Source organism: Doryrhamphus excisus, linkage group LG17 (genome assembly GCF_037039965.1).
Source record: "Doryrhamphus excisus strain RoL-2023G ecotype Guam linkage group LG17, RoL_Dexc_Guam_v1.1, whole genome shotgun sequence".
NCBI classification, from domain to species: Eukaryota; Metazoa; Chordata; class Actinopteri; order Syngnathiformes; family Syngnathidae; genus Doryrhamphus; species Doryrhamphus excisus.
This window is the reverse complement of record NC_136373.1, coordinates 8,435,658-8,461,381: the sequence shown is the minus strand read 5'-3', so window position 1 is coordinate 8,461,381 and position 25,724 is coordinate 8,435,658. Positions and strand designations below refer to the sequence as shown.

General features: G+C 43.5%; 1 protein-coding gene across 10 annotated transcripts in view; it reads left to right on the top strand.

Moving 5' to 3' along the window:
- The window catches only part of prdm16 (PR domain containing 16), a 199,079-nt gene that overhangs the window by 105,498 nt on the left and 67,857 nt on the right, over positions 1-25,724 (top strand). For 7 of the 10 annotated variants that reach the window (XM_078798280.1, XM_078798277.1, XM_078798278.1 and 4 more), the window contains one exon: positions 20,596-20,643. The exons of the other annotated variants lie outside the window; for them this stretch is intronic. In XM_078798280.1, the coding sequence (XP_078654406.1) occupies positions 20,596-20,643 (48 nt within the window). The remainder of the gene's footprint in view (positions 1-20,595; positions 20,644-25,724) is intronic. 10 annotated transcript variants of the gene reach the window in all.

Below are 25,724 nucleotides of genomic sequence, written 5' to 3'. Positions count from 1 at the left end.
TTAAAAAGAGCTACACCAAAAGGCAATAAAAAGCCCCAAACTTTAGTAATTAAATGAAAGACAAGCCATTCAATCCACCACACATCATATGATCTGTGTCACTCTGCAGAGAGGGTGGGATGTGGCGTTGGTTAAGCTGGTATGCAGTGTGCCACCCAGTACCAATGAGGTGCAGGATAAATACTTCCCTGAGACTCTTAGTTCTAAACCATGTGACCACATAATAAGAAAAGCTTTCCCAAACAACAAAAGAAAAACATGTCCTTGTTGATTGTGGCTCGTGACAATAATTTTGTTATTTTGATATAACTTTATCAACAAATTTCCAAATTGGAAAACAGAGACATCCATTCTTCCATGGGAAAACACAAGCACACTATCTCAGCTTAAACTTGTACTTGAGATGAGCTTTGCCAAACTACTCAAGCAGAACTTGCACCTCCTACATCTTCCTCTCTTTTTTGGACAAAACATGAGTCACCTTCAATCTTTTTGTTTCCTGTTTGCTTCTATTCAATCCCTGATCACTGTTCAAACATGCTCATACAAATTGAGAAGCACAGCAAATCAACATCTACCGAGGGATTATCACACGTTTTTATTGGATCGCTTCACCCCAACACATTCTGTTCTGGATCAGCCTGTTCTCATGGGAATTTCTTATAGGATGTAGCTTAAAAAAACATAACTAATCTAGAGTTTTTACAGATTTTGGCAGTCCTTTTTAAGTTTGGTTCTTCCCCAGGATCCACATTTCTGAATAAAAATGATTGAATGCTAATGAATGCAAGAGAGGGTCATGGATTCTGTGTGCTGATACAAGTTATCGCTTTCAGACAAACCTGGGACCGTATTTACTGAGATTGACTGGCGTCCGGTCCAGGGTGTCAACACACCCCCGTGACCCTAGGTAGGATAAGCAGCATAGAAGATTCCTATGTTGAAGTGCATCATTTGCCAGGAAATCGCCGTTAGACAACCTGAATTTATGATACTGTTTACTCTACATTTGAAATACTGTAGTTTTGTATCTCCAAACCCCTCCCACTCCTTTCCTGGCCTCCAGGGGCCTGGTGCTTCTAATTCGGTCTTATCAGCCAAGTAATTTCGCCACCACAGCTAGGGTTTCTGTTGCACGGCAAGCGGCCCCATTGTCCTGCCCTGCTGTCGCTGAGATAAACCCTCAGATTGAACAAAGTCCGCGTTGACCTTTACAAACTCCCGAATCTTTCCTCGTACACACCTCCAACGTAGAAGCTCTATCACTCGAGCTCTTTTCTCAAGACGACAGAGAGGCTCAGGGCCACATCAGATGGGAGGGGGTAGGCGAATGAGTGTGTGTGTGCATCTATGAAAGCATGACAGTGTTTGTGGGGTCAGGCAGGACTGAGTAAGCGTGAGATGGACAGGGAAGGAGGATTAAGATGGCTGACTGAGCCTGTCTATATTTCCAATGGCACTTGGCTCTAAGTGGGAGGCCAAGGAGGGAAAAAAATGCAGAGCAAGCAACGCATTCAAGTGAGTAGCGCTCTGTCTTCTTAGTACCAGGGAACGCTTTTGTGAGAGGAATTAATATGAATTATTTGAAGTTTTTGAACAAAGAGACAGTTTGTGTCTCCACTGTGTCTTGTGTCTCGCCCTGACCAATCAAACCCCACGTTTTGCTTCTATCTGATAGCCATCAATGCTTAAAAGGAGTGACTTCAGGTTGTTGCATGGACACACACAGTTAAGTGACCCACAGACGACAGTTTGGGGGACGGGGGCAAGGGAAGTTTGGGGCACAATGCACCAGGAGTACCCTCTGCAATGGGAGCGACTGTCATCCTTTAGAAGCCACTCGACAAGCACTCCATGCAGCAAATCCTCTCTGCGCTTTATCCCGGCCTTCTGTCAGCCAGGCAGGGGACCTCATCAAAAGGCCTTGTAGTTGGGGATTGGGGCAGAGCTGGAGGAGTGTGGCAGGATGCTGGAGGAGAGGCCAGAGCAGTAGGACGGGGGTCCAAGTTTAAATGTGGGACTCCAAGTTAAGGGAGAGGAATTGTAGACGGACCACTCTGTCCCTTCATCAGGGTGGCCTTGTGTACATCCCACCCTCCATCCCTTCATACGTCCCTCCCTCTCATCCCCCATCAGCCCACCGCCACCTGCCTGCAAGCCACCACCAGTGTTCCCAGGGAGATGAGCGCTACGGAGAAGAAGGCCCACAAGGGATTAACTTTTCACATGGCTGGGAGTCCTCATCTCAAAAGACCTGACAACCCCAGACGGCTTGATTAAAAAAGAAAAGACGAGAAGAGGAAAAGAGGGAGGGCACGGGAGGAGGAGAAAGGGGGGGAATTCTTCACATGATGGCCCTGAGAGAGGGATTTTGGATATTGGGTGTCTCTTACCCCCCCCTTCATCCAAAGCCTCCAGGTCTTGGTTGAGAATGAGCAAATTGTTCCTCTTGGTTTCGCTCAACATGGCGGCTTTTGATCCATGTGGTAATATTTCTATAAATATCCTGACACCAAATAAAGTGATCTGTTTGTGATCATTCATTCTGACCAAAATGTATATTACTGTGCATATCGGCATTACCTTACCGCCAAGTCATGGGGAGAGAATTGCCCAACCGTTGCGGGCTTAAAGCTCTAATGTTCAAGTGGCAAGGCGCCCTATTTCCCTTCACTCTATCCTCCGATTAATTGAGCCTCTCAGGTTTGTCGGTGAGAAAGACAAGACTGAAATCAAAACAAACTCCCCCCTTCAGAAGTGAAGATGGGGTTTGCCTTTCCACTGAGGCTAGTAGATCAGCAACTCAACCTGGCAGGACAGTGGGCCACTTAATACCTCCCATCTTGTTCGCGTAACAGAGTGGCCTGACAGCCGGGTCAGGGAAGGTAGCAGAGTGTCATCTTACGATCACCTCTCGCTCTCTGGCTTCCTCCACATGGCTCACTTACTCTTTTCTCATCTCTGGTTCTGGACTACCCTCACACAACTCTTCCTGTTCCCTTCGGCTCTCAGATACGTCTTTGACAAGGTGGATATCTTTTCTAACCACTTTGTGTTTCTTTCATTGGGGAAGGCACTGTGTATGTGCCAAGGATATCATACATTCATTTTGGTTAGGGGTCGCCATTGTCTCTATAGTGTAAAGTCAGTCTCTGTAACTTGTGCTGTCAACACCAGAAGTGCAAAGGATATGACTCCACATGCATGAGGTGATTAACACAGTCAAATAGCCCTAATATCAGCCCAGATTTCCCATTAATCATGGTGCTTACCAGCCATATGGCCTCAGAGTCCAAGGAGGCACCAAACTATTTGCGGTGTACTTGAACTTGCCCTTGCACTCCAGTGTGCTCCAGTGTGCCGTAAGCCGTTTATTTATGTTTACCTGATATAGATAAATCGACAACTTCATCAATAGATCAGTAAACCTGCCAGTGGCATGGTATGTTTCTTTTCAGCCCTCAAGCCATTGAGTTGTATCTTTTATTGTCTTATAGTTGACATTACATTATCTTCAATATTAATGGCCTCATCGTGTATGCATCAATTGTACAAATATGCTAATGCGACCATGTTAATGGTAAGACTTGTAACAATAAAATTGGTGTAAATTTTAATGTAAATTTAACTTGTAAATTGGTGTTCAGCCTGATTTGGTGGTCACCCTATCAAATAAAGCATATCTGCTGCTGAAGCCTAAATATCAATGAAACTGAAACTGAAACAATAAGGGGAGCTCAGGAGCAAAAATATCTCTAAGTGGTCATTACTACTTCAGCTCGTGTATTCCAAAGTTGGGTGGGAACTTGAGCGATCCATTTTGGTCAAATACAAAACTGGAGGAGCACAACTTCAAAAGGCCAGGGTGGAGAAGATGCGATTAAAATTTAAAAGTAGTTTGACACGAACAGCGGGCTGCACCATGTGTTAATGTGAAAACAAGTATGCTAGGTATGAGACTTCCAATGGTGTCCACTCAGTGCTTGGTTCCCTGCTATTTCTGAAGTGACAAAAGTGACACAAGTGATATGATACTGTGTCTCACTTGTGACCCTCACACCAAATTACTATGCAATCAATATTTCTTTGTCTGTGCACCCTTTCCTCGGTGGCGCAGCTATCATTAAAAGGCTAATTTTAGCTATCACAGGTAGGCCCACTCACAGCTTTGTTGGTGGGGGGGGTGGTTCTTTCCACTGTAATGCATGATCTCGCCAGAGCTAAAGTGACCCCGTATTAGTGCCAGAAGACTCAGCGGTGAGTCCTTAACCTGGGAGCAGCAAGGCCATGATTATATTCACCTCAGTTTTGGACAGAGGACGCACCAAGGTCACCAAAAGGTAGATGTTTTTTTGGCCACATCCATTGTCATTGTTATCGAAGGCTGTTGGGTTGTGACACATAGAGACATTCACTGCTTAAGTTTGTTTTAAGACACTGTTGGTATTGGAAAAGCGTGTGATGCTGTGCTTTTATGCATGCACTTTGTGTTCACATTCACAAATCGCATTTTTGTAGGGCTACAAAAAGATCCTAAATCATCATACAATTCTGAGTGAATGTAGCCTAAGTTTACTCATCCCTGTCTCACACACAAGACCCTCACACTGTCCCACTGTATCCTGATCCACGATGACACTCAATGGAGCAGTAGGAAAGGTGAGCACACGCACACGCACACGCACATGCACACGCACACTGACGAATACAAAGGTAGCATGGCACAAAGCTTGTGTGGTCCCTGCAGTTAATTCCTCAGTGAGTTTTTTTTTACTGTATTATCAATGAGGCAAGGTCAAGCGTAATGACTCAGAACTAATCCTTAACATTCCTCTCTTTGTGTCTTTTTCTCTTCTATCTTGTTTGTAATGGTTTACCTTTACCAGTGAAGGTTGTGTTCTCCCCCATCTTTCTCTCTGTTTCCTCCTGCTTTCTTCACCGCTCCTTTTGCATTATTCAAATCACAATCCCCATGTGGGCATCTTGCTCTTGACCTAGCTAAGAAAGCTCCTGATTGCTTTAATGGCAGTCCTTGGACCTGCAAGGTAGGCAGGCGTCTTTAAAGGAACTCGGAGACGAGTTTGTGTGCTTGCAGTGAGTACAAGCAAAGGGTGGTTGATTAGAATTGACCTTAAGCAACACTACAAATATGCAGATGGGAGGTGTGTGTTTGCATAATTGCAACGGAGGGGAGAGCAGCAAGGTTAAGTAGGACGAATGGTCAACAGAGTGGGGTGAAAAATGTTAAAAAGTACACACACGCTCACCATAAATATGTATCTTGCGAGTGATCCGGTCACTTTTCAGGTTGCAAGGTTGAACCAATCATTACTGATTCTCCACTTTTATGCCGATGGAATGGTGTGTTGACTGAAAATGAGCGTTAATGGTTTGTCGGCTACCTTTTAGCGACAATAATTCAAACGCCAATTGGCACACTTACAGCCACTGCTGGCTTTCATTGTGTAATGAGCATTACAGCTTAATGGTTTGCCTTTTTGGAGTATTTCTGTAACAATAAGACCGTTTTAACTCATTTAAAAGTTTGAAGGAAATTGTTTTAGATTAACAAAATTTGCTAAATGTAATCACCCAAGTTGGACTAATAGTGAAATGCAGCTACTCCCGAACATCACATTTGAATGTAACTCAAGACACAGGGGGGTACATTGCATGCATTTATTTAAAAATGCAGTTTGATGCTGGAAGGCATACAATTGTCTGGATATTGGCTTAGTGACTCCTCTTCTCACCTGTGCCTGACTACCATAAAGTGGATATGGATGTAGCAGTAATGCCGTCTACAAAGGTGCAGATAAAAAAATAATACATCACTAGCTGACATGCTAGCCCTCAGATCGTCCTAGTGTTCCCCAAAGTAAGGATCCTCGAAGAAGGGGTGAGGCCCGGCAAACACAAAAGATTGAGTGTGAATTTAGACCCACTATTCAGACGTATTGAAAAGAGTTCTGAGCCTCCTATTCTTTACCAGCAAATTGGGAGGAAATCTGGCTATTGTGCTTTGAGTTTTGAGGAGGCTGCCAGTGGGAAAGGGGCAGCCCACTGGGCTTACCTATAGATGAGAGTCGAGACAAAAACTCCGTGGACATCCAGGAGAGGCTTTGAAATCCCTCTTGGCTGGAGACAGAGGCTGTCGGGAGCAGGTCCTCGAGAAGGAAAAAGGTCAAGAGCGTAGACGCTGCAAAATGCAAGGAACCAACAAGACACTGATTGAGGGAGATTGACTTAAGCGTGCAAGCGGTCATAGATTATTTGAAGAGAACAAATCTCAAAGCCTTATTCTTCAGTTGTGATACGATTTCCCAAAAGTTTTTCCCATTGAAAATGGATGGGCCATTATTCAAACTGGCACAGCAGACCTCTTGCCGTGTACTGTGGGTCGTTTTCAGTAAACAACAAAACAAAACAAACCCAAAAAAGTTTGACAAAACTATTTTGCACACAGAACTGTCCTCCTTTACGATGTTACACCAGCTAAGTAATAATGATCACAATGTGTTTGAGGATTACCATGACACGATGCAAGTGCTAAAATGAGTTCTACTTGCCACCAACCTAGTTCGAAAACTGTAAATTCTGTCCTTTTGCTCTCCACTCCCAATATCCCAATATAATAAGTTTTGATGTGGTCTCATCCACTCATCTCCTATTCATAGCAAGTATTCACAGCCAACCAATGCGTGTCATACAGGACATAGTGACAAACTATTTTAAACACATTTAGTACACTGCTGAGTCCTGCCGCTTGAGATGGTCACGAAGCAGCTGAGCTTCTCAAGTGTGTGTGTGAAAATGTGCCAACAAAGCATCTCCTCATGGTGATGGTGATGGTGATGATGGCGGCGATGGCAGCCTTTTAAGGGCACTTTGATGGATGAGGATTGATGTGGCCTGTGTTTAATAGTGGCTGCTTATGCAGACAATCCTTGAGGCCGAATCATTAGAGCAGCACCAGACAAACACTTTGGATGTCCAGGAGAACACCACAGCAAGCATCTTCCTGATCATCAGCCTCAGGCTCTTCCGGAAAGAGTCGAGCACACCCCCAACTTGTCTAGCATAGCCAACCAGTGCCACCCCTCTCTCTTATTTTCTCCTCTCTCTGTCTCATTAATCAATGTCAAGCTGTCTAACAACAAGGCCAGCATTCTTTCCTCGCATATGTCATTGTGCCTTGACTACCCCTGCCCTCCCCCTCACTCCCCTTCACCAACCCAGTGGCCATCACCGTCTTTTCTCATGGCCATGGAGCAAAATGCAAGCCCACGCCGCCAACATTAGAGCTCATTTGGAGGCAAGGAGTTGTGGAGAGGGGGCGTTTCTCTCGCTTGCATCTTTGCTTCATCCTTTTTACTATCCTCTCCAGCTGGGGAAGAAAGGGATGCCTTTGCCGTTTGTATAATTCACGGGAGTGAGAAGAAAACGGGCCTGTTTGGTAGCACAAAAAAAAAAGTTTGGATGGCGGGGGTTGAGGCATATGTATGTCAGTCTTTGTGCCCCTGGAGCCATCCCCCATGTTCCCCACACTCCGGCATTGTCTCATGTCGTCATTAACCTTTGGCCGTCCTCCCATCAGGACAGAAATCATTTCCTCATGCCCTACCATATCAAGTAAATTGATGTTTCATTTTGCTGATGTTGACACAGCAGCGCCCAAAGTCTTTAACGTGAACGTAGTCAACATGGCCATCAAAGTCTTAAAACTGATTATTGTGATGCGATGTTTACATTATCCATCAGGACAATATCGTAAACATGTTGACACAAGACATGCAGCATTTCCCACCATCCCACTGGCACTTCTCGGTTTCCCATTACTTATTTACGTCTGTTTCTTTTTCGCATTCTCACTCTCCTGGTTTGCATATCGTTTTGCAACTGGGAAGGAAAACCGCTTATCGGCTCATTGGTAATGTCCCCATTAAACACTTAATTGTCCAAGTTTACATTGGATAATCACAGCCTTTCTCGCATGAGCTCTGTTTGTTTACAAAACAGCAGATTGACTCCATGTCAGCAAGGATGTTTGCAGGGGAAGCTTGTGTTAGTCCCTCTTCCTGGAGCATCTGTACACATTTGTCGGACTAATGAACGGAACAAAAGTTTTTCCGGAGGCCCTTTTTAAGGAAGTTGGTGAAGGAGAGCAGTCATGTCAAGCTGAAGTGGACTTCAGTGAGCGGTCAGTGGCCGTGATGATGGCAGCAGACAGTGAAAGTAGACAGCAGACTCAACCCTCCCAACCTCTAGTCTGCTTTCATCTGCCTTTTTTCCTGTAGCTCCTCAGCCCTTCTTTGTAGATGATAGATGACCCTTCCTTTTGCTCATGTCAAAAGCTCTCACACCCCCAAGACCTCCAAGAGCCACCCACTGGTAGTCTGCACATGGATGTGCACACTGCGTTCACACACTTTCATAGCCATCTTGTCAGTCTTCCACGTCAACCCGTAGACAATCAATCTTTTTCATGGATTCCAGCCTTTCAGCGTTACATGCACTCGTAGTACACCCACTGATCACTCCATCACTTCCAACCAGAACTTCACCTCCAGGCAGCAGGTTTTTATAAGGACATGGAAACCGATGAATGGATGGATAGATGAATCGGAAGAAGGGCAAGGGAGTAAGCAAGGAATGGATACCGGGGAGTAAATTACTTTGCCAATCAATCTTCCCCCTGGGTATGCTTGATGAAAACTGTCCAAACGTCCACCCCTCCAGAACTACTCTAAGTAAGTCTCCTACAGTGCGCCAGGGCAGACCTGCATAAACAAGTTGCAAGATTAAAGTGAAGTGAGTGAAAGATGGGAAATACTGGGGAGAAGCTCTCTCGTGAAATGCACTGCATAGGAAACAAGTTTAAGATTGCAACGTGCATATTGTTGTAAATAATGCCGGGGGACAGGCTCCTGCTCAGTGATGCAGATGACCCCCAACCGAGTTATTTTTCTGCAGAGAATCCCACCATGACGGTCAGAGACCAAGAGGCACCCCATGCCCATAGAAGGAATTAAGATGTGTCTTATACATGACTGCCCCCCCTCCCCTGCTTGTTCCCCATGTCGCTTACTTTCTCCCACTCTCCCTAATTCTGGGATGGTGGCCAAGTGCCACCAAGGACACTAAGGCTAATAAATCATACCGTGTTTCAACATCTGCCTTGTCTCGTAGGACTGCCTTCCACCGCCACCCCACCCCTTGTGAAGATGGGTCCTTGGCTTTATTCCACTTTCAGCATCGCTTCATACTCACCCATTGACACCTCCACTGTGACTGACAAAACGTCTATTGTCCCGTACCCAAGTGAAGAAGAGACCCTCTTTTTCCCTCCCCGACAAAAGCCATCTGAAGCCAAGATGGGGCCTGCCAGCCGAGATGCCTGGGACCCGGCAGGGGTGCCCCGCTCTCCCTTTTGATTTTTCTACCGCCTTCTGCTTCGTCTATCTCCTTCTCTCACTTCTTATATTTAATACTCCCCTCCTGTGAGGGTCACTCACTCAGCTCACCCCCTACCCTTTTCATGGTGGTGAACTCTCAGTCCGACATAAAGACATCAAGTGACAGCAGTAAGAGAAAACAGCCAGATTTGGCAGAAAGAGATATTCGACATGGCTGTCAGTGGCCAATCTGCATAGCTTTTGTTCCCTGGGGTGTAGTTGAAATAGATAAATAAACAGTCGTAGGTTGAAAAGCCGGGATCAAAAGCTCATCACATGTATTCATATAGAGCAGAATAAAAGAATAAAAAGAAGCATAAACGTGCTGTCGCCAATTAAGAAGAATGACACAAAACTTGCTTCACACTGTTCGGATTAGTTTTCACAGCCAAGGCTAAAAGCTATTCAGTCACTTTCGGCGACTAACTCTAAAGATGATACGAGGTCTTTAGCATTGTTGAGGGCTTCAGTGTGGCAGAGAAGATCTGGGAAGTTGTCTCAGGCATCATCAGTTAGGAAGCACCCTCTCCACGGTTACTCAGACCTCTTTTGGCGTGAATGCGCCACACATTTTCCCAGCACCTCCAACTCGCCCCCAACAACGGGGAGCGCCGCCCATAATTGTGCACCAGCCAAACCCTTTTTGCATTCACAGTCTGTCTACTCTTGATGAAAATATCCACACTTTGATCGAGATATGTGCTAGGAATTATAAACTACTGACAGTCTAGCTCTGGTCAGTATTTTTCAACACACCAAAGCATTCTGCTTTTTAAAAAAAATGCACTGGCTTTTTCATCGACCAAGATCATTGACAGAAAAGCAGTCAAGTGCTTTTGAGGGTTTGAAATTCCCAATTATACTGAGAAACTTCACTCAAATGAGCAAGAACGTTCACCAACAACGTCCAATGATAAATGGGTCAATTAGTATCCTTGGAATTATTCGCTCTCATATTTTAGGCTGAATTATGTAGATCAAGGCACTCTAATTAATGGAATAGGCAGGTGTTTCTATTATGATTAAGATTTTTGATTAACACTGTTTACTACATTACTCCGATTTTGCCTCTTTATTAAATATTTATTTAGTTTTTTTTATTCTGCCGCGATACAGTGACAATCAAACTAACTAGTATGAATATGAGTGAATACAAATGTGGAAAAAACAAAATCTATAATCTAATTTTCCACTCCCAGCAAGACAGCGCTCCTTTGTGGCTCTTCTCTTGCTGTGCAAAACATTTAGATTTCCAATTAGCCCCCACGCACAATGGCTAATTTAGCACAGGGAGCAGGCGCCTGACGTCTCAATCTGCTGTGTGTCAGCGCTGAAAAGAGCTTCTTTCATGTAGGCACACACAGTCACGCAAGGTCATTAAAAAAAGTCTATTAAGGTAGAGGGTGCGAACAGATCATATCCAGGGTGGAGAGCACAAGAAAAAGTCCTGACTTTAAAAAGAAAACATCATGAAAGACAAATAAGGAAGACCACTTGAAAAAATATATGACGGAAGGTTTTATTGAGCAGCAGGACAGGCAGCAGCTCAGCAGTGGCCCCGCATTGACTCTGCAGTCTGGAAGCGGACAACCAGCCAACTCATCCACACAACACCCACATTGTCCGCGGTGCCAACAAGCCAGAGCACTCTTCCACTCCTGGGGGGGGGAGCGGTTGGTTGCCTGAGACGAACACATTATAGATACATGTTAGCCTTGGCTCGACCCTCCTTTAGACTCTCAGCGGAAGGGACACATAGGAAAGACTGAGAAAGATGAGAAATTAAACACACATGCAGACGGGATGAGCTTTTCCCAACAAGGCTAAAACAGACGGAAAGATTTGGATGAAGAAACGACTGCCATGTTGTTTCTAAGTAGAGGGTGACAAATAACAGCAGACTACCCTTGGGGGGGGGGGGGGAATGGTCGTTTGTCTACGTTTATGTGCCCTGTGATTGGCTGGCCACCAGTCCAGGGTGTACCCCGGCTCTCGCCCGAAGACAGCTGGGATAGGCTCCAGCACCCCCGCGACACTCATGAGGATAAGTGGTAGAAAATGAATGAATGCTCTTGGGGGAAACACATCATAATTGTTTAATCATTGATTCACCAGGGACAAAGCTGCTTGGAAAGTTTCCAGCTTTGAGCAGTTAGTGCAGACCTTCGTGCAGTTGAGCGTTCGAATCCTGACCAATGCCCCAACAACCAGCCATTGGAGCTTTGCGCGGAGCATTGAGTCCGTAAGGGCATCTGTCATAAAAACTAAGCCAAACAAATCGTAGCAGTGTCTCGCAGCGGTAAACCCTGATGGCAGAAGTCAAAAGACAACAACTACATACGCATTCAGCTTTGTGAGAACTCTTCCCTGAGAGGCAATGGGCAGCGATTCTGTAGAATCCTTGAGAAAATGCACAAAGGCATGGGGAGAACATGCAAACTCCACACAGAAAGGCACCAGAATGGCATTTCAGACCGGTCCAAACTGGAGTCAAGCCAACTTCTTACTGTGAAGCAGCAGTGCTAACAACTCTGCCATATGTTACAGAAATGACACAAGTTTGGTACAGAAGAGGTCAAAAGCCTGGACCTCAGATCTATCAAAAGCCAACAGCAGTGACATATCTGCTGGATAACTGGACGAGAATTCCCATAGACTCGGTAGAAACAAGTGGTCATCTGTCAGAACCATTTGACTAGATGTTCCATCTTTCTCTTTGACCCACAAGGCCCCCACTTGTCCTGAAGGGAAACCTCAAGGCTGCTGCTTTATCATAAAGCTGTGTCATTTTCACTCGCAAGTGACTAAGTTCACCCTTTAGACCCTGATATGGAGGGAGAGACTGCAAGATTCCTGTCTGGCCCCCAAAACCCAAACAACGATAGAGGTGCTGTCCTCTTTTTGCGGCTGTTAAACACACATAGTTGACGATATAACAATGTTGTTTCAGCCTCTCTATCTTCACCGTCACTAACCAGAAGCAGGCTGATGGACACCACTCCCTCTGTTCATGTGTCTGCAGCCAGCCGCTCAATCACACAAGGCCCATCAGCGGCAACAGCCTTTATCTAGCCTAGCGCAGCCCTGTGATAACACTGTTAACAACAGTGGGGTGTTTGGGAGCCAATGGAGCTGCCACTGTCAGGGTCAACTGCATCGTTTGACGCCCCGGCTAAGTTCAGGTATCTCCCACCAACCTGTCTTCTCTCTCTTCAACCTCCATATGCCCACTGACATTTCCTTAAGATGATGTTTTTCTGGTTAAGTCCATGTATAAGATATTGATAAACATCGAAGTCACCACAGCAAAGTAAACACCAGGTTCTTTTACCATTACTCGTATACATTTGTAGCTCCCGGTGAGCAACTTGAACGGGACCTTCTCTCTACGTCTTAACACTGGTGTTATTTTAGAAATCGCACCGTTAAAGATTATTGCACACGCGGAGGAGTGTGTCATCGGTCCTTAACGACAGGGCCGAGACGCTGAATAAAGCCAGCATTGTGTTCCGTCCCTCCGCTCAAGGACAGACAGGTTTTCTCTTCGTGGGCTCACCACTCTCACTCCAATAACTTTTTCCCTAAGTTACATAATACGACTGTAGTGAGAGAAGAAAAAAGAATAATTTCCTTTTAGACTGCTGATGTCTTGATATTTGTTTCTTGAGACTGACAGAGGTGTGTGAATAAAGATTAGCGTATTGTCTCGCTTCACTTTTAAAAATAACTGCAATAAAGGTCAAGAGTGTTCACAAAAAAATTGCCATTGTGATTGCTCCAGTCAGATGAGTCATGGAAAGTCCCCACTTGAAATTGTGATCATGCAACTCCCCCCAATAAAGTCATCTGTCATCATCATGCAGCGGGCAGACAGACAGACATCTATAAACCGGGTCCAGAGACCGCAATCGGAGCATCCTATTGCTACAGCACCTTTGTTATTCACCGGACCGGGATGGTGATGATATTAAAAATAAATTCGCTGACACCTTTGAGGATAACGATGATAAGCTTTTAACATCCGATCCAGCTGGCGATAAAGATTTGATGTGTGCACACAGGACATATGGGCAAACGTATCCCTTACTTAAGGCTTTTCCTGATAATGAAAGGCTTTGTTTGATAAGCCAGGGAACATCAATCTTGGTGACAGAGATAGTCTCTCCTTAGCACTAATAGGGTTGTAAAGGGCATTCACCTTATATGGCCCTGCTAATAAAGTCATTTGTGATGAGCCCGAAGGTTAACTGAATGGATGTTCATGTTCACCTGTCTTTGACGATGAATATGTATCTGTACTGACTTATGTCAAATTGGCTTTTGGTTCCTAATATGCCGTATAGTATCTGTCTGTCATTGGGTACAACAACATCCACTATCAGGCACAGTTTGTCCCAAACTGGCATCATATCTCCAGCATTACCAGATGTACCTTGCCACAAAGTGTGTGAGACCATCCTCCAAAGGATCAAAGTGAGCGAGTAATGAATTTTGATAGCAAAAGCATCAGACAATGGCCTTTGTACTGTGGGACCGCTACATTATCGCAATCCGCTTATATCTTCTTCCAAGAATCCTCAAGGCCACACAGTAACAACTGATGACAGATCTTCAAAAGATTTAACTGTCCTTGCTCACTATCAAGCTACGGTTGAGAGGATGTCACGCAAGACGTTTTCTCCTCCCAGCATCCACAGAAAACAAAGTACAGATCTGTGAGGCTTTAGAAAAGCACTGTGCATCATCCTAATCCATTTCATTAACTACATGAATCATAAATCATAAAAAGCTTGACGTTTATGATGAAGGCGATGGGTTGATCATATGGACTTGGAGGCAGGTCCCGTGGTGACAAGCTATCTCTTTAAGGAGTGCATGGGCAGACAGACGGAAGGGGGAGAGGCTCATTGACATTGTAAAAAAAAAAAATCATACAGCAATCACCAAGAATAGAATATGTCTGGTTGTTTACATGTATTAATATTTGGTCTGGACCAGAGTACCAATTGACAAGTGTGTGAATGCGAAGCCATTTTTCACTGCAATGGTTCTGATTGTACTATTTATTTTGTGAGTTTTTGAAAGATTATCACAGACATTATAAAGCATATCTCATGGCTTTATTATTTGCATTTCATTTCTCACTTATTTCCTTTAATTGTGTGCCTGGGCTGGTCACTGGCTAGCACAGTGAAACCATTTACAGCCAGCATCTTTAAACAGCATCGTTTGGCTTTCTGTATAAATCTACAATCTACAAAAAAAAAAAAAAAATCACAGTGCACTACACTCCATTTGCAATAGATAAATCCTTTTTTGTGTTTATCGGCATATCATTCTCAAAATAATAGCCATTCTAATTGCAGCAATTAACCATATTACCCACATATTATGTGGGTAATATAGGGGCATTAGTGGCTGGTAATGGCCCATAAATGAAACACCTTTACTATATTGAGACCTTTAAGTGGATGCCAATTTTAGTGGAAGGAAGGACAGTGTCATGTCTGTCAAATGCAATATTTACTGTCTCGGTCACGGGAGTAACGTGTTTGTCACACTTAATGAAACATATGAAGCAGAGTGTGTGTCCAAGTGTATTGCTGCAATAAACTAAACAAGTTGAAATCACAGACTAGCAGTCTTAACAAAGGCTGTCTTATGAACACACGGCGCTGTTTACTTTTTTTCCCAAGCACACACTATACCATTCACCTCTGTCCTACTGATGACCTAACATCTAAGCCGTACGTCTTCCTTGTAAACACACACGCCTCACTTATACAAAAAAGCAATTGAGAGAGTGAAGAAAGACCAATGAACGAAGTGGATAGTTATGAGTATACAGAAGGAAGCCGTGGGAGGGGTACTTACTTTTCATGTCTAACTTTTTTGTTTTTGACAGACTGTGCTTGTGCAAACTGCTGATGCTAACAAAAAAAAAACAAAAAGCAAATCTACACTTGTTTATCTGTCCACTATCAAGCATGATCATCACGCCTTGACCTCTGTGTAAACCCTTTCTACAAAGAAGAACGTCCATTTACATATGCACTTAGCCTTCCTGTTGTTGGACACTTTCGCTTCTATTTGTGGGCCTGCTCTGTTCCAAGCTCTGTGTGTTTCTGTATGTATGGGATCCCAGGAAATGCTGGTAAGATGTAAAGGCTTCAGACGTCCGCGTTTACATAAAAACACGTAAGATGTGAATCGGTAGTTTCTAGACGAGTGAATGTTTCTAAAACATTGAAAATCTGATGTTTCTGAACCTGGTGCAAATTAGGCTGTGATACATACTAGCATGCATGCATATCATTTGCAAAATGAATCGTGATATGAGGCAGCATGGATGGAAAAAAAAAACGGTCTTGCACAAGGTAGCATGTAAATGTAAGCAGTCACATGTCCAGGCTTCACAGCAGCTGCAGGATGTGAAATGAAGTGGCACGACCTTTGATTGAATCTATATGCCCCCAAGTGAAGACCCCAGGTCTTACTCCCATAACCCCTGCTTGCTATGAGGGAATAGGTGTCATAGGAGATCATTACATTGAAGGCAACATTATTTTCCTTCTTCCTGCTACATATCGATGAACTGCAACCTTTATCAAAATGAAGACGAAGACTGCAATATATCATTATCTGAAAGGCATGTCATGGCCATTCCTAATCCTTTTAGGCCAAAAGGTAGGGTTATTTATTGCTCTTTAACCCCTTGGCTGTCACTATATTTCCCAGCAGAAGATCTATTGGCACACACGTATTCACTTATGATTATTACTGATCATCTGCCTAAATGACTTATCAATAAAGTGGAGGCCGAGCAGATAATTTATCTGTACAGCTCTGTCGATATCAAGTTCAGAGGCAAATGCCTTAAAAGGATGAAGGCCATCGGACATCAGGTGATGGATGGTGCTACATGGACGCTATGAATATAGTGTATGACCCCTTCATACGTTGGTTGTTCAACCTTACCTAGCAACATCGTTATCTTTAAGAGAGGCAGCTTCATATGTTCATGTCAGCGCAATGTCTGTGACTCATACAAGACTTTGAAATGAAGAGAAAAAGAACTCATCCGCAGAACCCCATCAATATTTTGCCATGGGATTTCTTTATAAACGAGACAAAGGCCGAGGTCATGCGGGGTCATGTAGTTAGTTCTGTAAATACCAGCCGTTTGTGTTAGACAAGTGTCCGTGACTTTCCAGAGTCGCACAATGGTTCGGAGTGTTTGCCTTCCAAATCTAACCTTTGTGCACAAAGCTCTATCTCACCACTGTTCCGTCACTAGCCGCACCCTGCACAGACCCATCTGGATGGAGGGTTGGGCGACTCGTAGCGTTAGCCTGATGCGATAAGCGTGACGCTCATCAGATCTCTGTTGTTTCTTCTAAAAAGCAACCACTCATATACCGCCTTGGCGTCCAGTTGCCGTTGTTAATGTGCTGTGTATAATTGTCTCACATTTAGCGCCGTGGCAAAAATGGACACAGCGATAGCGACTCAAACAGCGATTATTTGGAATCACGTTCTATGTCAACCAGAACAGACAAACACAGCGAGCTAGAAAAAGAATGTTTCCTATCAGCACTCTCCTGTGTTTGCCTTGGCCAGCACACCTCTAGTCCTCCACTTATTCAAGTCATCATAAATATTTTCTGATCTGATCTGATGGACGCCCAGCTTCCTGCTATTTAGCTGTGAGCGTTTTTGCCCCGTTTCCTTCTGCCCTGCCTCACCACTTAAGCTCTGTGGGCAACCTCATTGTTGAGGCATGTTATTAAGAGGTCATAGCTCTTGTCTTGTTTTGAGTGAGCTGTCAAGGCCCCTATCGCTGGGAAGTCCCAAAATAGTCCAATTTATACTCTTTGGAAAGACCAATGCCAGCGAAAAGGCCTGAGACGGGCCGCTGCAGCTAAAAAGCAGACTGCATTGTCTCATATCTTTATTCAAACGCACAAGAACAGATTGTTGCAGGAAGGTGTAAATGTTTTGTTATCTGAAGACCTGTGCGAAAATAGCACTGGAGACTTCATACTCCAACTTTTTTTCACTTTTGGGGGCGGTTTGTGCCATTGTTGAATTTAAAATCTCACCGATGTGAGAGCTGGAATGAATTGAAACAATAGTGATTGTAATTGATTTTGCATCAGAGCTGCTGGGAGCAGCTGATGCTGGGCCTTCATATAAAATCGTAGTTGGTCCGGTGAGGTATATAATGGTATATTATTAGTATGATGCTGCTGATGCTTCAACTCTCAGACTGTTCAACTGTCACAGCGTATATAAAAGTTTATTTTATATAAAAGTCTAAAGACAATTGAGGAATTTTTGCTTATGTATATTGTCAACATTTGTTTAATTCCTTGTCTAGTTGCACACATTGTCCAGTTTTAATGGTGCAGACCTAGCCTAGTCCTGCAGTGGAAATCCAATCCTTGTCATCCGTTACTAGTCCGAAGCCCACAGAGGCAAACCAAACTGTACTGTAGCTCTTTGTGGAAATGTGGCTTTAGACCTGTCACTCAGCTCTGATTTGAAAAGTCAATGAGAGACTGAACTGCAACTTCCCTTCTCTCCCAAAGATCAATAATCCATCCAGGGAAATGCCTTCAAAATAATATCCTGTCAGCGAGCCAAGAACCAGCAAAAGTTCCCAATAAAAGTGAGCAAAACTTTCAATTTGTGGCTTTCTGGCTGAGGTTCTGTCCGACAGGGCCCTGGTTTAAAAAAAACCTGAGGTTTGTTTGCTGATGGTTCTTTTTTGGAAACTTGCGGCTTTTGTGACATTCGTAGGCATGTATTGGGCCGTCCTGCTGTATTGCTTCTTATTATTCAGACTTGAAGAGAATTGTTCTTGGCAACACAGAGCTAACATTTTCCTACGGCACAAACCTCCGCTCATCCTCCGAGGATGATGATGAGCAAGCCCATGTCAAGGTTCTCCTCATGTTGCCTTCTGGTGTATGACTTGTATAAATAGATTACACCGTAGGGTTGATTTTCAAGGAGGGGGGTTGCAAACCACCACGCTATTATGGGGCTCATACAAAAAAAAGTCCCCCTCGGGGCCTGTCTGCTGGCTTTTCACATTAATTTAGTTGTGGAAATGACGGGAGCTGGACTCACCTCCATCAAGTGTTTTAGACTGTGACACGTCTTGTAAAAACAAAGGATCTCAGTCACTTTGCACTTCTCTCTCCATGCTGTGTTTTCCTTGTGTGTGCGTGGTCATCACGACATGTCAATACGAATGGTACTAAAGTGGCGTTGAAAGACTCCTGACTCTGTCCAATAACAAAAGCCGTGCAATGAAACTTTAATAATAATCTTTCTTTCTCCTGCCTGGTGTGAAAGCACCCAGCGTGGACGTGGCGAGATAGATAAACACATTAATGAGCGGAATGGTTCTGCAGGTGTCTGCACTTTCATCACGCCTTAACTGGATTTGTTTTTGGTTGAGGTCATACAGGCCAGAGACGGAGTTCCACACTCACACGCTCTAATTACCCTGCTTGCAGTGTTTTCTCTTCTGCCTAAGACATATTGACATGTCAGCGTTCAGGAGGCTAGGTACAGAACAAATGGACGTTTTACTTGTCTATGTAGTGGAAAACATATGCTTCTGAAAATAAGCTAGTCTCTATTTGGACTTGCCTCACCAAGACAGAGTAAAAGTCAGTTTGAGATGACATGTGCAATAAATCATAGCTGCACAAGTCAGTGACCAATCACATTTTCCCTCCTTAATTAATATCCTATTTATTTGCTTGGTGGGGTTCTGTTGGTGTTTTGGTCTGTCTGTCTATTTGTATGATAAATGTGTCAGTGTTCATGCATACATTAATCCTATGTGTGCACACTGTGTGTACATGTTGAAACGACATCTCTGCCTACCTTTTTCCCATAAGAATGAGGTCACATTTTCTGTAGTTGGTTTGTTTAATAGCAAGATTCAACAAAACCAAAATTCTATAATAATGCTTCTTTCTTTGCTTTGCTAAATAATAATGCAAATATATTTATTGACAAAAGGCATGTGCAGGAGGTGGAAGCATAAAAAAGTGTTCAATTTGGTGCCAATCCAAATTAATAGTGTTCAAAACACTGTTACTCTGCTATTGTCAACCCTAGTAATGTTGCAAATACAGTATACACTTTAAAGTAACAATATGTTGAATTAATTGCACAAAATTTAACACAGGTAAATTATATATATTTATCTTTATATTGTTATTGTATTGTCTTGTCTTATTGGCTGTTTGGATAATGGAGAGTCCACTTGAAACCACTGGGGTCTACTCGCTCTACACTGGCAGTTTTGCTCCTCCTCCACAATTTAAAAACACACGTATATATTTATGCTTTGGCGTGCAATTGAACAGAGCTGGGAAAAGTTCCAGGAAGTCATTCTATAGTTGTTGAACGCCTGGTGGTATTGTAGGTGTTTGTTTTGTAAACTGCAGCTGACGCATTACATTACGAGAAAGACCAACCTTCCTCCATTGACGTTCGGCATCCTCTTTTTAAACATCAATTGCCGTCAAAGATCTTCAGAGAAATACAGAGTCACACTCCTGTGTCACTTCTAATGGAAAATAGCTTCTCATTGCAGCAAAAGAGTCTCATCACGTCATCATTCCTCCATCATTTCCTCTAGCAGACACTGGGGGCATTCTACCACCTATCTGCCCCCCAGTAAATATTGCTTGAAGGCTTAATTATACCCTTGCACTTAGACACAGTCTCAGCTAAATTTCCTGCAACGCTGAAGTGGAGAATTAACGTCAAATCTGTGGGGTATTCATTCAACAGAAGGGGCGTGTGCAGCATTATGTTGCTTGTGTGTGCGTGCCTTTGTGGGGGTGTGTGTGTTTTTTTGGTGACCTCTCAGTCCATTATTATGTCCCTCTGGTCACATTTGTTGACCAGAGGCTATGTGTGATGTACTGTGACCAAACACCCTGCGCTCATGTCATCAAACAGCCACAGTCCCAACCCCAGGACAAGATGCTGTACAGAACAGGGGTCAGCATTCAAATGTTTTGTCTTCATAATCGGACATGTATCGTTGCCTTATGTTGGATTTACATTATGTTTTTAATTGACAAAAGTATGTTTTCTTTCTCCGTAGATGATGAATGACCATGACAACGCATCCCCAGACAACTGTGTAAAAAAGGTAGGTCTGGTTGCAAAGAAGACCTTTTCTGTTTTCTCTTCCATCTTTTGAGCAATGGTGAAATAGTTCATTTCCACCATGATACTATGTTTTCTCTATGGTTTCATACTATACAGGTATTCTAGATACAGATTTAGATGACTGTAGACCTGCGAGGTGTCATAAAGTCATACACACCGCCCTTGAAGCAAAGCTCTGCACTGAAGTCCATAGAAACACTGACACCTGCACACAAGAGTGATACATCCCATTAACCAGCCACTGACCACTTTATGAGGTGATAAATTTATTGAAGAGACTTGGCAGCTTGCCTTAACAGCCAATGTCACCGGGTCAGGACAGGCGAGGCCAGCACCATGGATTCTTGTCCATCTAATGGTCCATGAAAGAACAATGGGCCCGGACCAAGTGGACACTCTGTGGCTTCCTGAAGCCACAGAGGCATGGTGGCAGCTGACCCCTGTCAGCGACACGGGTGGTTACAGAATTGATAACAATGCTTGGAAATCAGAAAGCAATAAATTATGTAAGCTTTATTAAAGAGGTTTGAGACATGCAGCCTTAAGATTGTGATTTACCGTGCAGTGCAGAAGTCATGTTGGAATGATATTTTTCACAGCAGTCATCATTTCAGTCACATATTGCATTAGTGGAATCATCCACCCCACTGAATCGTATTGGCACAACACATTTGTAGCCTGCTATCAAACATACTGTACTTTATGGACCTTTTTTTCTTTTATTGTTGAGCCTCGGCAGTAAAGGGAACCACATGTATGTATGTATGTATGCTGTACCCTCATGTTAAACTATGTCAAAGTTTCACATAATGAGGTATGCATATTTTGAAGCAAACCCTGAAAGAAGTATGGGATGGCTCTGAACACTCGCTTTTAGAGAGTTTTTTTCTAACACCAGCCCCCTGTGATGTCACAGTGAACTGGACTTCCTTATATGGGCGTTACTGGACACAAGAAGTATGCTTGCCCCACCCCAGCTCTGCTGTACTGTTTCACTGCTCTGATTTCACCGCATTAGCGTGGAGCTAGCAGAGCTAGCAGAGCGAGCAGAGCTAGTGCTAGCCATGTTTTTTAAGCATGGTTTTTCCACTACCTACGTATGTTGTGATAGTCTGCGCTCAGTAAACACTGACCTACGTTGCCACTGTTTGAGTTTGTACACATTAAATCAGGGATCACCAGCTAGTAGCTCTATCAGTAGCTCCTAACCACTTTTCAAGTACCCCTCCAAAACTCCTGTACCAACATAATTAGACAGTGGGGTTCGGCAGTTGTCCAGAAATCTCAGGAAACACTCGGGAGTGTGGCCAATCACAGCGGAGTGGGCATGCCTGCAGGCGGGCGAATAAATTCAATAATGGAATAAATTAAAACGGGCCATTCTGGAAATCCAAGGAAATACAGCTATGAATAGGTGCAAATTCTGCAAGATCTAGAAAGCTGTCTGTATGGGTTATTGTGTGTAGCTGCTTTATAGTCCACAATTTAATACAAAGGGCGGAAAAATGAGCATAATTGGTCCCCTTTAAAACATTGTTAAAACAAAAATTTTATGGTTTAAAAACAGCATTTTTGCCCGGGCTATACAGTATACAATATCACATGACCAGAACTGTGTTTAATAAACTGCATTAATTTCAGTGTTGGGTAGAAAGTCAAAACAAACAGGAAAACTACTCGTTTCATGTAAACCTGCTATATTTAGTGATCTTGTTTTAAGAGTTGACCACAGGTGGTTTAAACTCTTTCCCTTTCCTACTTTAACTTAATGTGGAGCAACACATTTTGTAAATTACCCAGCCACCTTCCACACACACACACACACACACACACACACATACACACACGCACACAGTCCTGTGCCCCCCCCGCTCCCCTCACGCACACACACACACACATGTCATATTAAATGCAGCAATATTGTACAATTCCTGGCAGAATGTAAAATACAAAACATTCTTTCCACACAGCTCATTATGTGGAGTGTGAGCTGCAGTGGGCCCTCACCGGGCGGTGGGCAGCCAGGCCACATGCCTGTTATGAATATGAATGACATTATGCATGAGCCATTTCTTATAACATGACTCACTCATTCGCAACACACACACACGTCGGCTAGTAAACATAGACTTCCGCCTTTGAAGTCACTTTGACGTGTATTTAAATATGTAGCTTTATTTTGGAATGTGTGATTACAAAATTGTGATTGCCATCCTGTATATTATTTGCAGATGGAGCTAAAATGTATGTACCTATGTTTTGCATTCTGTTGATTAGGTTTCATTTTTCGTCCCTTTGTATTGAGTTGTGCCCACACAAAACTTTCTAATTCTTCCAGAATCTGCACCTATTCAGATGTATTTTTTTGGATTTCATAGTTCCCACGAAAGCGGTCTGTTTTATTGTATTCCACCCACAGCCCGCCTCCAGGTACGCCGACTGCACCGTGGTTAGTCACACTAGCAAGTACTTAAAAGGAGTTTTGGTATGTGTCGCTAGCCGCAAACGGTATAGGAGATGTTAATAAACAGCGATTTATCTTCTTAGAATGTCAGCTTTTAACAAACAGCCATATGTGTTGGATCCCAAATCGGATCCGGGAATAGAGACTGGACAGTCTGAAGTTTTTCAAGAAAAGAGATTACTTCAAGACGTCTCTTAATAGTAAGTAGCTTTAGCATTTTGGCGATTTCTACAGCATCGCTAACCGAATTTGGCCACTATGTGTGGAGGGAAACGGCTATTAGTAATCCCGCTCATGCAAGTGTTTTTGCTCCATTACTTGCACAAAATAAACACATTAAGGACACTGATGAATTGTTGCTTAGTGATTGCTCAGTCCACATGACCAAGTAACGTTGGAAAGGCATCGGCTAGTATAGCTGCATAGTGGCCCATGTTCACAAAACAGTCCAGTGGGAAATGCCGTTGACCGATTAAAATGCATTTATTTTGCTGGTAGGGAATCAGGAACTTGCCACCCTTGTGAGGATAAGCGGCATAGAAAAAGGATGGCTGGATAGATTGAAGGCACTTTCAGAGTCAAGGTTAAGACAATGGATGAAAGTTAAGCCAATATGCTAGATAATATAGATAACAGGGGTGGTTTAAAGTCTTGTTGTATCCTAAACTTTCTCAAAGGCAGATCGAGCTATATCGCAAGTGAGAATACGTGCATCCTCACGCCTGCACACAGACAAAAAATAAATAGATCCGCTATCTGAATCCCCTCTCTACTTATTGCATTCATTCCTTGGCCTCTCTGGTTGGCCCCGTTAGACAGAATGGTGTTGTTCAAGCTCTAGATGGCTATCAGAGGCCATTGGAAAAAGTATCAGGGATTGTTTGGTTTGGTCAGGCCCAGCACACAAAACTTGACTATCCGCCTGTTTAGCCGTCTAGGCCCTGCTTACATATATCCTCCTCGCACATACACCCAGGTCTGTGGAAGTTAATAGAGTGTCAGAGCAGGGCTGTTTCTTTTTCAGAGTCCCTGGATTTAAAGGTGATATAAAGATGGGGGGCCAGCGAAGACAGTCTATGCTTTGTGTTTTTTGTGTGTGCCTGTGTGTTAATCCTCATCTTCAGAAGAGCGCTGCTGTCCACCCTGACGTGTGTAAACACTTGCGTAGATCAGATGGCAGATAATGACTTCCAGATAGACACCCTCCATTCATGCAGAAAAAAAAAAATCAATGAACACTGATTGCTTTTTTCCCCAGACGATCATCTCCCCGCTGAAGGCTACTATCTTTTTCTCACTGTCTTTCTTGCTTTCTCTCCTTTAGTGTCGTTTATTCAGCCCTCGGATTGAATCAATTCATGCTTTTCACGGGAGGTTAACTGCTAAAGCGGGATATCTCATTCAGAAGATCTTTGTTAGTCTGTCACACTTTATCTGCATGCTTGTCTTCACGATGTGTGGATGCTCTGAAGATAATAATTAATGGCTTGTCTGACATATACGTATGCTCTCTCAGTCAATTATTAGTAGCCATTAACGGCCATATTCACATCCAGAATCTGTTTTACACATGTTCTTGATGTGTCAGGGTCCTAAATGGGAGGATGACAGGGGTTGAAATGAATTCTCCATTTGTCCTGCTCAATGTTGAAAGACAATGCAGGCAAAAGGGGATCAGCTGTGAGCGTGCATGTGCATACAATAGGATTTTTCCCCTTTTCCCATATTATCAAGCTGGAGAATGGACTTTGGAAATTGGTTGGTTAATGAGCCTAAATGTATGAGTGCTATTATGTGAACACAAGTTGGCTCACGGGTCACAGAAATGATCCATGACTTCGGGCCATATACTAGTTTACCTCCCCTCTTCCCCCCTGCTTAAATAGGCTCATGATTGATTGATAATTATTATCATTTCTTTGAAATGATAATCTGAATGTTATAATCACTATCATGCCGCTGCACCAAAGGAGCGTAATTTTTCATAATGCTGAAAGTCACAAATGTCCCGAGGTAACGAGGTCGTGTGTGTGTGTGCATGGACGTAGTATGTCAGTGCCCCAGGCTCGGTGGGCAGCAATTTGAATTGGTGACTATGAAATGACAATCCAGGTACGATTAGTTCATTTATAACAATTCAGTTACTTTGAAATAAATACCCGGATGCTGCACCGTGCAGGTGACGTTTCATAGACTCTCATTGTTTTTTGTAAAGCAATCAGGTATAAATTAATTATGGATATAAACAAACAAGTAAACAGCAATTAATTGTAAATGTATTTGCATTTTATTTGAATAAAGTGCAACCAACACTTCAGGTTGAACAGGAGGTTAGTCAGGTGTCCTTTCAGGTGTAAACCAACACACTCATCAATGTTCAGTGTCAACCAAATGATGGGTGTGTGTGTACACGTGTGTGTGTGTGGAGAGGGGGGGTCTAGGAATAATATTTGTGGTTTTCACTTTGCCCCAAGATGACTTAATGATGATATGGGTCTCTTTCTTCTGCTGGGCAGGGTTACCTTTTAATGTCGACTGAGTGACATGTTTTTATATGGCTGCCTAACCTGCCCCCCCTACCCCCCCAAAACACACAC